The sequence below is a fragment of the Odocoileus virginianus genome, unplaced genomic scaffold (assembly GCF_023699985.2).
Source record: "Odocoileus virginianus isolate 20LAN1187 ecotype Illinois unplaced genomic scaffold, Ovbor_1.2 Unplaced_Contig_8, whole genome shotgun sequence".
NCBI lineage: Eukaryota > Metazoa > Chordata > Mammalia > Artiodactyla > Cervidae > Odocoileus > Odocoileus virginianus.
The window spans coordinates 314,868-327,392 of record NW_027224325.1 but is presented as its reverse complement, the minus strand read 5'-3'; the positions used below and the strand labels follow the sequence as shown (position 1 = coordinate 327,392).

General features: G+C 44.9%; 1 protein-coding gene and 1 non-coding gene across 3 annotated transcripts in view; one reads left to right on the top strand and one right to left on the bottom strand.

The window, feature by feature from the left end:
- Positions 1-2,548, bottom strand: part of TRIM33 (tripartite motif containing 33) — a 141,887-nt gene extending 139,339 nt beyond the window's left edge. For both annotated transcript variants that reach the window (XM_020908277.2, XM_020908288.2), the window contains exon 1: positions 1,968-2,548. In XM_020908277.2, coding sequence (XP_020763936.1) covers positions 1,968-2,493 — 526 coding nt within the window. In that variant the 5' untranslated portion in view covers positions 2,494-2,548. The remainder of the gene's footprint in view (positions 1-1,967) is intronic.
- TRNAG-CCC (transfer RNA glycine (anticodon CCC)) lies at positions 402-474 on the top strand. Its single transcript has one exon. It is a non-coding gene; the product is annotated as a tRNA-Gly (tRNA).
- Positions 2,549-12,525: the final 9,977 nt, after the last annotated feature.

Below are 12,525 nucleotides of genomic sequence, written 5' to 3'. Positions count from 1 at the left end.
CTAGTAACTACCATGTACTAGTCACTTTGTTACATGTACTAGCACCATGTACTAGTCACTTTGTTAAGTCACTTCATTCTATCAATAACTTTATGAAGTAGATAGTTTTTGTCCTTGTAAAATTAATCTGTCCAACTAGGCAAGAAGTGACCAAGTAGGCATCTAAGAAAAACGTTTTCTCCAGAAGTCCGTACCTTTCCCCCATGACAAAACACTTCCTTCTTCAACACCTGACAACAGTCCTTTACCAGCTAATTTCTCTCCTAGATTACTGCCAGAATTCTCCTAACTAGTCCTGCCACAGGTTTTTTCTTCCCTTACCTTTCAATGTGCCCTCAAGCAATCCTGGTAGATCACAAATGTTATCCTTTTATCCTAATACAAAAGTCTGTGAGGTGACTTCCCTGGTGGTCCAGTGGCTAAGACTCTGCACTCCCAATGCAGGGGGCCCAGGTTCAATCCCTGGTCAGGGAACTAGATCCCACATGCCACAACTAAAAGACCCTGCATGCTGCAAGGAAAACCCTTGCAGGATAAAGAAATATTAAAAAAAAAAAAAAAAAAAAAGTTCTGTGTAGATAGACTCCCTTTAGTCTATCTACAATGTACCAGAATACATTCCACAGGATGAATCCAAACCCTTTAGTACAGGTCGACAATCCCTTACCTTCAGCCCCAAACTTCAAAAGCTTTGAAATTTTAAAGTTTTTTCATGAGTCTGCAACAAAACCCACCCTGAACTGTGGGGGGTTATTTCTCTATCCCATTAGTAATATTCATATGCCTTACCATGGAAACATTAACACTTAATGAATTGTTAACCCAGACCCCGCTGGAGTATTGAAGACCTCAGCAGGAAAAAGAAAAATTTTCAAAGTATTCTGACCTCTAAAACACACCTGGTACCAAGAGCTTCAGGTAAGGGATTGTAACTTCTTACCTACTCAGCCCATCAAACCAACTTAATTTCCAGTGATGACCTGATCCGTCCTAGGAATGTATAAGATGTCCTGTGTTCTGAAAACTCTACAACTACAAGCTACTCTACTCTACAACCTACTCTCCCTTCAAGAAACGTACGCAAGGATTGCTTTTCAGTGAAGTTTTCCTGACCTTGTCTTGACTGTGCCACAAACACTGCATCCACCTCTACTGCTGTATCTTATACGTCTGTTTCCCCTATGTTGGGCAGTGAACCGACTCCTCACTGAGCATTTTATCCAATCGCAGCACGGTATCCGAAACACTAAGGGTCCATTAATGTCCAAGAACTGAAATTCATCCCAACTCTCCCTAACACCCAATTCCCTTCAAAGTTCAGTTCTCCTTTACCCCTAAACCTAAGGTTTTTTTCCCTAGCCATGCAGGCCCCTCACAGCGATTTTGTTTGCAGAGTTCCTTCTTCTCAATGTCATCCTAAAGTTACTTTCTACCAGACGCCTTTTCTTAGCCCCAAATTCTCCAATGCCCTTTAACCTTCCTAGTCCTTCTTTCCCCTAGCTTTGAACAGGTCTCCCTCTAAGGCAATTCATCCTCACTGCCCTTATCTCTTACCTACTCCCTCCTCAACACCTCTCGGGGCTGGGCCCTCCCTTGAAAACGCTTCTCACAGGCGGATTCCCAGACCCCCTCTTGGCCCACAATCCGTTCCATCAGCTCCCGAACCTGCGCTCGGCCCGAGTCCACGCCTTCCCGGCCCGTATCTGCACACCACGAACCTCCCCTGCAGCCGGCGTCCCCTCCCCCAGCCTCTCGCAGCCGGCACCCCTCCCTTCACCCTCCCCGTCTCTCTGGAGGTTCAGCTTCTCTGAGAACTGTCCCAGGAGCCGTGTCTTTCACCTCTGAGACTCCTCAGGATCACGCCGGTCAGAGCAGCCCCGCGCCCGAGTACTCTCAGAGGACCCCAGATCCTCCTCGGCACAGCAAAGCCCCTTCGGCCCAGACCTCGGGCCGGGCCTCCCTCTCACCTTGCTGGATGTCGCCGTTGCTGCCCCCCGGGATGGGCACGTTGAGTTGGCGCTCGGGCTCAGGCAGGCAGCGCAGGCAGAAGGAGTGAAGACAGGGCAACAGCTTGGGCTCCGCCTCACGCCGGCTCTGCAGGCTCTGCTGACACACGGCGCAGGTGTCCAGGAGCGAGGCTGGCGGTCCAGGAGGCGGCCCCGCCGAGGGACCCGGAGCAGGAGCCGAGGCCGGAGCTGGGGCTGGCGTCGATACCGCCCCCCCGGGAACTCCAGGGCCCACTGAGGCTGCAGGAGCTGAAGAAGCCGGGGCCGAGCCCGAGGAGGCCGCGGCCACCCCCCCGTCGTCGGGCCCGGCCGCGCTGCTCTCCCCGCCGGCCCTGCCGCCTTCCTCCTCCTCCTCCTCCACCAGCACCGCGGCGAGAGGCGGCTCCGCCTCCTGCGCCGCGGGCCCGGCGGCCCCGGCAGTTACCGGCGCGCTACCGCTGCCCCCGCCGCCGCTCTCAGCCTCGCCGCCGCCTTTGTTTTCCGCCATGTTTTCCTCTTTGAACCCGCCGGACCGCCCCGCGCCGCCCGCCGCCGCCGCCGCCGCCGCCCCCAGCCCCAGCCGCAGCCGCAGCGAGAGCGGCCGCCGAGAACGAGCAAGCTAGAGAACGAACGAACGAGAGCGCGCGCGCACGCAGCACCCCCACCCTCGCGTCGCGCGGTTGCTGGAGGGCGGGCGCGGCGCGCGCACGTACGCACGGACGTCCTCCGGAGGGAGGCGGGAACTCCGGGCGCGGGCGCGCAGCCGTCCAGGTTGCCCCTCCCGACCTCTGGGGCCTGCACGTAAGATTTTGCCCCGCTGCAGTTCCGTTCGCTGGGAGCCCTTAAAGCCATAGACTGTTGACGCTGAACTACCTTTAGTCGCGGTGGTTAAGAGCTCGGACGCGGCCACTATACGGGGAAGAGCGGGAAAGGGTGGAAGGCCGGGGCTGCTTCCCGCGGAGCGAGCGACCCTCGGGTGGCGCGGTTCCCAGGGTGGGCGCATCTCCGCGGAAACCTCCCTCCGCGCGGGGTTAGACTCCCAGGCCTCCTGGATCTCTGTGCTTTAATTGGCCGCGTTCCTTTGGATGATTGTATCTCTCGGGAGCAGTAAAGGGAGGATTTTTGTTTTTAACTGGCGGCGTACCAGAAATAGGCCGAAAAAACTCAGTGAAGAAAAAAAAAACTCTTTAACCGCTATTTTTAGCTTCTTAAGGTGATTGTTTTCTCTGCCGTTGCTACGCATCAGAAAACCAATCAACTGAGAGGCTTTTTCAGAGCGGAGATGTGCCAGGACCACACCCCAGACCTGCATCAGGAAGTGGGGGTGAGCTGATGAATGTTGAAAGCGCTTTGACTGACTGATGGGCGTCAGTTTGAGAAGTCACGCTCTAACCAATATCATGTTCTCAGAGTCCCACTTAGTGTCCTGGCGTGAGTTGAGTCGCAAATGCTTTAACCAGTGTAGGTAATAGCAGCTTTCTGGAAGGGTTGTCTTTATTTGGGAAACAAGTACTATGGCTGTTTTAATGTTCAGATCATGAAGTACTTTCCTCTTCTGACAATGTTTCCAAGAAACTGTTATTCTTGAGCTGGTATAAGCCTTTACAATAAGCCACCTCGAAACATTTTTCATTTATTCGTTCAAAACAGTGACCTCTTACTATGTGACAGGTGGTATTTTAAAGATGCTAGGATTGCAGCAGGGAACAAAGGAGACCCTTGACTTTCAAGAAGTTTTCAGTCTGGGAAAAGAGTGACGTAAATACATGCAGGGAATGATAAAAGCTGTGAAGGGGAAAAAAGAATTCAGATTAGAGATGGTTGGGGAAGTCCTCTGTTGATCAAGCTTTGGTTCTCTTGCAGAAGAGTGTTCTAATCAGGAACAAGCAGTAAGTACAAAGGGCCTGAGGTAGACAGATTCTTGTCTTGTTAGAGTCTGTGTGACTGGAGTGACTTGACAGAGGCAAAGAGAAGTAGGAGATTAAAGAATTAAAGGAGCCGGTCACATACAGAGATGGCCTTCAATTTGCTAAACTTTTGTGTTTTGGAAAAGAACTTTGAAAAACTGCTTTCTCGCCTCAAACAATTTAAGATGATCCTGAAAAGTTTTCATCGAGAGTGTAAATAGTTGCAGAGACTGCCATTTATGACATTTTGCATTACTAACATTTTTCAGTTTTCACATTAATTTTAAATCTACCCAGTGGAAAGGTAAACAGGTGGTTTAACAAGCATCATCCATTTAAAAACTACATAATCAAAAGTGTTCCACTTCATTAAATAATATTAAACATGAAATGTAAAATGTTAATTGGGAGTGTCTCTTAATGAGATGACTGGTAGTGGGTGTTTTTTTTAGTTTGTGTAGACATAACATAACATTACTAGGAAGAGATACAGTCCTGTATCACATTTTTATTGACCTAAGTCACTTCATTTAAAAAAAAAGTGTGTATATGCGTGTATATATATATATATATATATATATATATATGAGAGTTGGATCATAAAGAAGGCTGAGTGCTGAAGAATTGATGCTTTCAAACTGTGGTGCTGGAGAAAACTCTTGAGAGTCCCTTGGACTGCAAGGAGATCAAACCAGTCAATCCTAAAGGAAATCAGTCCTGAATATTCACTGGAAGGACTGATGCTGAAGCTCCAAGATTGAGGGCAGAAGGAAAAATGGGTGACAGAAGATAAGTTGATTGGGTAACATCACTGACTCAATGGACATGAGTTTGAGCAAACTCCGAGAGGACAAGGAATCCTGGCGTGCTGCAGTTTATAGGGTAACAAAGAGTTGGGACACAACTTAGTGACTGAACAACGAAAAACAGTACCTGGAGGAATCGGGTGGAGAGGGAGGTGGGAGGGGGGATCCAGATGGGAAATAGATGTAACTCCATGGCTGATTCATGTTAATGTATGACAAAACCCACTGCAATGTTGTGAAGTAATTAGCCCCCAACTAATAAAAATAAATGAAAAAAAAATTTGAAAAAAAGAAAAACAGTACCTGGCACATGGTAAACATGAAATGAATGTAAAAGTAGACCCAAAGGTTCATGAAGGGAACACAACTGGGGGTAGAAACAAAGGTACCTGAGAGAAAAATCTCAAAAGAAACCATACTATGGACTGAACTGAGCAGTGGGTATAAGGATCCCGCCATTTCCCTGACCTTGGCTATCTTTTACGCCAACTGCCTTGCAAGAACATTGTAAGAAAAACACATTTCTGAAATAAAGAGAGATTATCAATCAGTGCCTAGTAGCTCTGGCTGTGGAGGAAACTGCCCTGATGTTGCTGGTAACCATAAGAGGAAAGAACTTCCCGCTATCCAGAAAAAAAGAGCACTGGGAGTGAGCAATGGTGAGAGCATAATTCATGAGCTGGGTACAAGAGGTTGGCAGCAGTGAGGCAGAGTAGCCCAAGAGTACCATGAAGGTTTGCAACGGCCAGTTCTGCCACTCTTGGGCAGAACAGCCTTGGTTGTCAGCAGGATTGGAAGCAATTCACAAAGACCAGCAGAGGAATGCTGAATTGCAGTTAAGATTTGGGGCATTTCTGTTAATGCACCATGCTTACAGTCATGAGTGGGTGAGACTAGGAGATATAAAGGTGACATTTTGTGATTTAAAGTTCACTTCTCTGAACACAGGGGTACATAAGCACATGTACCTTGGTTTAGCATGTCTTTGGACTTATCAGAAAGTTCAGTTTCACAGCAAGGACCTTCCTAATGCACGTGTCAAAAGACTGAAATTTAAACGGGTGATGTTGAGAAGGGCAAGATTTTTTTTTTTTTTTTTTAAGAATACTGGAGTGGGTTGCCACTTCCTTCTCCAGGGGATCTTCCCAACCCAGGGACTGAACCCATGTCTCCTGCACTTACAGGGCAGGTGGACGCTTTAACCTCTGAGCCACCAGGGAAGCCCAGGGCAAGATTTTTGTCCAGAAATCTGCCCAGTGCGCCACGGTGGAAAGGCAAAGCAAGTACAGGAATGGTCTGGATGGAAGACAGGTGAGGCCCCTGGATTCTCTTACACAAATCCCAACAAGAACAAAGGCATCACCTGGGAGAAAGGTATTTTTAAGATCCCAAGAAGTACACCCCTGGAACAAAAATAATCTTTGCTAGTTAAGAAGGCAGAAAGGGCAGACTTGATAGCTTATCTCAGAGCTTCTAATGAGTAGTTAGTTGGCCCACTTCCTTATTTCTTCAAAACAGAAATCTCAATGTCTTTTTATGTGTAACATTTAAATTGATTGCATATACCAGAATTCAGTGCCATCAGCACTAACTTGTAACTTATGTCGTCATAAAGCTTAAGATAATTAAAAACAAAATCTTAGAAAAAATTCATTTCTCAGCATTTCATGATGTTGGGCAAAGTGCACTTTGATTTCCTGGTGCTCTGTTTTCTGAGTTTGAGAACCACTAACACCAAGAAAAGTCTTCCCAGGTGGTGCTAGTGGTAAAGTACCCGCCTGCCAATGCAGGAGACATAAGAGATGTAAGGTTTGATCCCTGGGTTTGGAAGATCCCCTGGAGGAAGGCATAGCAACCCACTCCAGTATTCTTACCTGGAGAATTCCAAGGACAGTTCAGCTATAGTCCATATGGTCGCAAAAACTCTGATACAACAAGCAACTTAGCCTTCATGTGCAGAGTACCAAGAAAAGAGAGACAAATGACAGAATTCTAATTGCTAGCTCTTTGGCTTTTCTATATTTCTAAAGCCTTCCAAGGCACATGGTTAATCCCAGTAATAAAAACAACATTTAAACAGCAGTTTACAAATTTGTAAAGTGATTTCACACACATTATCTTTATTTCTTGCCACCAGTAAGATACATTCCAATTTAGATAATAAACAGACTTCATAGTGCGAGTGTACTGTAGTGTATTAGCTCTCTGTTGTTCCACAATAAGGTTGTTTTCAATTTTTGCTATTATAAATAATACTGTGATAGGCATTGTGATGAATAATACTTTGCATGTCTAGTTATTTTTTTCTGAATATTCCTAAAGTTAGAATTGCTGATTCCACAAGTATAGCCATTCTAAAAAAATTTAATATGTAAATAAGTTATTAGGTTATTAAATAATTAGATTGTGCTCGATGTTTTTGCCACTGCAAATAAAGATAAATTAATGTGCAATCTGTTTTTCAAATTTGTTTCTAAAGTTCTGTTTCCTCACATCCCACTTACTCCTCAGTCTCCTCTGGCATGGCTTCCATTTCCAACAGCTCTTGCTAAGGTCATCAAGGACCTCCATGATTTTTTAAATCCAGTAGATGTATTTCATTCCTAACCATATTTGTCTTCTCAGTGGGATTTCATATCTTCGACCATTCTCTCATCTAGAGTCACTTTCTCCTGTGGTTTTCATGACACCACACTCATACCTCTCCTACCGCTGTTTTTCTTTTACAAACTGTGTTGGGGTCTCTTAAGAACAGACTAGAAGAACTCACAGGACTCAAAAGAGCTGGTATACTCATGGTTATGGTATATTACAGTAAAATGAACAAATTAAAATCAGCAAAGGTAAAAGGTGCTTGGAGAAAAGTCCACAGGAAAACAGGCACAAGTTCCAGGTGTCTCCTCCCAGTGAAGTTGCATGCACTAATTCTCCCAGCAATGATTTGTGACACCTTTGTGAAGTGTTACCAAACAGGCAAGTTCACCAAAGCCTTGGTATACAGGGTTTTTACTGTGGGGGAGAGTTTGTTCCCATTTTGTTCCATAGGTATGGGATCACCCACCTAACTGACCTCAGCTGTTTGAATTCCAGTCTACAGAGGTCAAACTGATACATCATAGCCCAAGGCCTCAAGCATACTAAAAGAGGCATTCAGCATAAATCACACTGATTCAGCCAAAGTAATAGAGTATGGCCCAAGGCCTCAGGTATACCAAGGACTCTTGTTGGCCAGAGTATTCCAAGGGCTCAGGGGTTATCTCCCAGGAGTCAGTCAAGGACTAACTCTAAAAACAAGCCCTTCTTTTGAAATGTGCACGGTTTGAGTAATACAGGCCTACTAAGTTAGCTGTTTGCTACACTCAGACTTACTCAATGCTGGGCTTTCTGAAATATGCTCTAGACCCCCTTCTCAAACAATTTTTGTTCCCCTGGGAAAACTCATCATGCTGTACCTTTGTTTGCCATCCATACAATCATAACTCTCAAGTATATGACTTTAGACCAGATCAGTTAATATCTCCATAAGAATGTCTCAAAGGCACCTCAAAGTCAGCCTGTCCAAGACTCAATCTTCTTTTCTCCAAACTACCTTTTCTTCTCCACATTCCCTATCTCAATAAATGGTGTTTTGCACTAGAATGGAAGATTTTAGAAGATACATTGACATTGACAGATTAGATACAGAAGAGGGTCATCCTAAAACCTACAACTTCTTGCCATTCATATTCAGTCTGTTACCCAGTCCTGCCAATTTGACTTTTTAAATATATCCCCAAATCCATCCACTGTTCTTCATTTCCATTGTCACCACCCTAAATCAGCCTACCACCCATTAAGATACCACAATCCTTATTTCTGCATGCAGTATGGCTCCCCTGTAATCCAGTTAGGGACTCCCCTGCTGGTCCAGTGGCTTAGAGGCTAAGACTCTAAGCTCCCAATGAAAGGGCCCAGGTTTGATCCCTGCTTGGGGAACTAGATTCCATATGCTGCAACTTAAAGAGTTCACATGCCGCAACTAAGACCCGGTGCAGCCAAGTAAATAAATAAATAAAAATAAATATTTAAACTGCAGTTAGTCTTTTCAAAGGAAACTGATCCTTTCTCCCCCAGTCCTTATCTTCATTACTTTCTCTTGCTCTTAGGATGAAAAACAAAATCCTTAAGCTCAAAGAGGCCCCGTTTCATATGTCTAATGTGGCCTGGGCTACTTCACTAGCCGTATAACACCCCACTTCCCCCTTGCTTTCTACATTCTAGATACACTGGCCTTTCAATTTCTTCCCTGTTCTGTGCCCTCTCTCACCTCAGGGCCTTTGTACATTCTGCTCTCTAGGTGAAATGATTGTTTCTCCTACCACCACCACCCAGTTTGTAGAGTTAATGCCTATTTAACCTTGGGGTCTGAGCTCAAGTATTGCTTTCTCAGAGAGCTCCTGTCTAGATCAGTTTTCTTTGCTGGATATTCCCATTGATCTCTCTTTCCTTCATAGCTACTTGTGAGAACCAGTATAGCATAATGGTTAAAAGCAGGGGCCAGGTTATCCAGGTTTGAATTCCAGCTCTATCACTTACTGACTGTGCAACATTAGACAAGTTACTTAACCTCTCTCTGACTCAGTTTCATTGTCTGCAAATGTGTATATTAGTGGTGAATATAATAAAATTACATATATATATATATATATATATGTATGTATGCTTCCTTGGTAACTCAGCTGGTAAAGAATCCACCTGCAATGCAGGAGACCCCAGTTCGATTCCTGGGTTGGGAAGATCCCCTAGAGAAGGGATAGGCTACCCACTCCAGTATTCTTGGGCTTCCCTGGTGGCTCAGATGGTAAAGAATCTGCCTGCAATGCAGGAGACCTGGGTTCGATCCCTGGGTTGGAAAGATTCCCTGGAGGAGGGCATGGCAACCTACTCCAGTATTCTTGCCTGGAGAATCCCCATGGACAGAGGAGCCTGGCAGGCTATAGTCCATGGGGTCTCAAAGAGTCAGACATGACTGAGTGACTCTCATATATATATATATATATATATATAGTACATATTGGGCTTCCCTGGTGGCTCAGGGGGTAAAGAAGCTGCCTGCAATGCAGGAGACACAGACAATGTGGGTTTGATCCCTGGGTCAAGAAGATCTCCTGGAGGAGGAAATGATAACCCACTCTAGTATTCTTGCCTAGGAAATTTTCATGGACAGAGGAGCCTGGTGAGCTACAGCCTAAAGGGTCACCAAGAGTTGGATGACTGCACATGTGTAGCATGTATGTATGTGTGTAGCATGTATGTATGTGTGTAGCATAGTACATATAATACATTATTTTATGATTAAATTAATGCATGGAAAGAATTTAGAATGGGTTCCAGTGAATATAAGTACATAAGTTTTCATTTTATCATTAGGCTCTCAATTTGTAATAATGCATTCATTTGTGTGATTATCTCATTGATACTTGTCTCTTTCATTAAGCTCCATGAAAGCAGGGATGATAGCTGTTTCTGCTTATTTTATTAATAGTGCCTGGTACATAGGTACTCATAATTTGATAAATTAATAAGTGATTCTTAGAAGTAGAATTATATTGGATCCAAAAAATTATATATAGTAAATGTTTTCTGATAGAGGAAGAGTTACCTTTGTTTATAAGAGAGACTTGACCATGTTTCTGCTTAAAGGAAAGAACTAATAATAATTCAGAATTTGCAAATAAAGGGAAGAATGGAAACTTTTAACGAAGCTGACTCCCTAAGAATCTGGGAGAAAATAGGATATAGAACACAGCTGAGCAGCAGACAAGAAATGCAAGTTCAATCCCTGGGTTCAGAAGATTCCCTGGAGGAGGGCATGCAACCCACTCCAGTAGTCTTACCTGGAAAATCCCATGGACAGAGGAGCCTGGCAGGCTACAGTGGGTCATAAAGAGCTGGACACAACTAAAGCAACTTAGCAAGCACACACACACGCAAGAGAAAGAATATCATTACCTGGAAATTATGGGAAAGAAGATAGAGAACTGTGGAGATGTAGGTAATTTTGTCCCTTGAGGGGTGTGGATGGAAGAGGAGGAAAAGCCTATGTATCCTCTGAGGAAGAAGCAAAGCTGCGTGCTTAGAGGGGCATCAGTAAGTTTAGCTGGGCAGTTAGAATTCTTTTGGCTGTAAGTAACGAAGGATGATGGAAAGAATGGTTATTGAGAAGGCGATCAGCGTGTGTTACAACCGATAACTATTAAAAACCATCTTCTTCTTACCCTTCCTTTTTCCCTTCCCTAGCATTTGTGCCCAGAAGCCATTAAGTGGGATCGAAAGTGCAGTTCTGTGCCTGAGACAGAAGACCTGTGCTCCAGAGCAGAGTCAAGAGGAGCAGGGTTCCCCATGGGGACAGGGGTCAGCCTCTGCAGGATGGGGAGAAAGGCTTCTCATGCTGGAGTCAGGGGGTGGGAGTCAGGAGTTTGGAGAACAAGCAGCATGACAAGGGTGTCCATGCAGGGAATTCCCAGCCACAGTCAAAGCCAGGGTGGGGGCAGCTAGCATGGACTCAGAGCCCACACAGTGTGGGGAGGGTGGCCTGTCTCTGATATCAGAGCTCAGGATGAATGAGGAAGGCATCTGTGTAGAAAGAAGGCTCAGTGCAGGATATTGAACTCTGAGTCTGAGTAGGGTAAGGAAGACATCTAATGGGAGAACCACCTTGCATGGGCAGGGGTTAGCCCAACATGGGGTAGCCTAGGAGGGTTAAGGAGGGCATCGGTGCAGGAAAGGAGCCTGTCATAATGTGTCAGAGCCTTGGTGGGCTGAGGGCATTCTTCTCAGTTACAAATATAGAAAGAGAAAATTAGAACTCTGCCATGCTGGGTTGGAATTGTGGTATCTGTGTGTCCCAGTGAGTGTCAATGGATAGAGAATAATAAATACACTTGCAGAAATAAATGCAGGTGAAAGTGAAAGTCGCTCAGTCATGTCCTACTCTTTGCAACCCCATGGACTATACAGTCCATGGAATTCTCCAGGCCAGAATACTAGAGTGGGTAGCCTATTCCTTCTCCAGGGGATCTTCCCAACCCGGGAATCAAACCAGGGTCTCCCGCATTGCAGGTGGATTCTTTAGCAACTGAGCTATCAGAGAAGCCCATGTATCTACAAGGAAATCAAAACATTTACCTCCACCCTCTTAAGATCTCTGACTGGGCCTGAGAATTAAATTGATGTAAAACCAATTAAGAGGAGAAAAGCATACAGATTTATCTAATGTAAGTTTTACATGAAATGGGAGCCCTCATGAAGAAATGAAGCCCCATAGCAATGAAAGGGCTTATATATTAGGTAGAACAAAGAGAGGCAATTGTGAAAAAGTAACTAAAAAATATGAGGGAGACTAAAGGAAGATAAAAGTTTTTTGTTTATTTTTTTGGCCTTACCACATGGCATGTGGAATTTATGTTGCCTGACCAGAGACTGACCTGTGCCACCTGCATTGGAAGAGCAGAGTCCTAACCACTGGATGGCCGTGGAATCCCAGATAAGAGTTATTTTAGCAAGATCTATTTGTATAAAATTCTCTCAACCTCAACTCCCCATCTCTGGTGATGAAAATGTTTCCTTCCTCTTGGTGTAAAGACATCTTTCACATGGGGGTTTCATCTGCTTTCAGGTAGAAAAGGGGAAGTCAGAATCCTTCACCTACTGTTTTTTAAAAATATTTTGTTCAAAATAATCCTTAGGCCTTATTAGCACATTTTAGGGTGACACATTCTGCTGCCCTTTATATATATTCATGTGTATATTAATATATGTGTGTACATAGAACCTATTTTCCTTAGG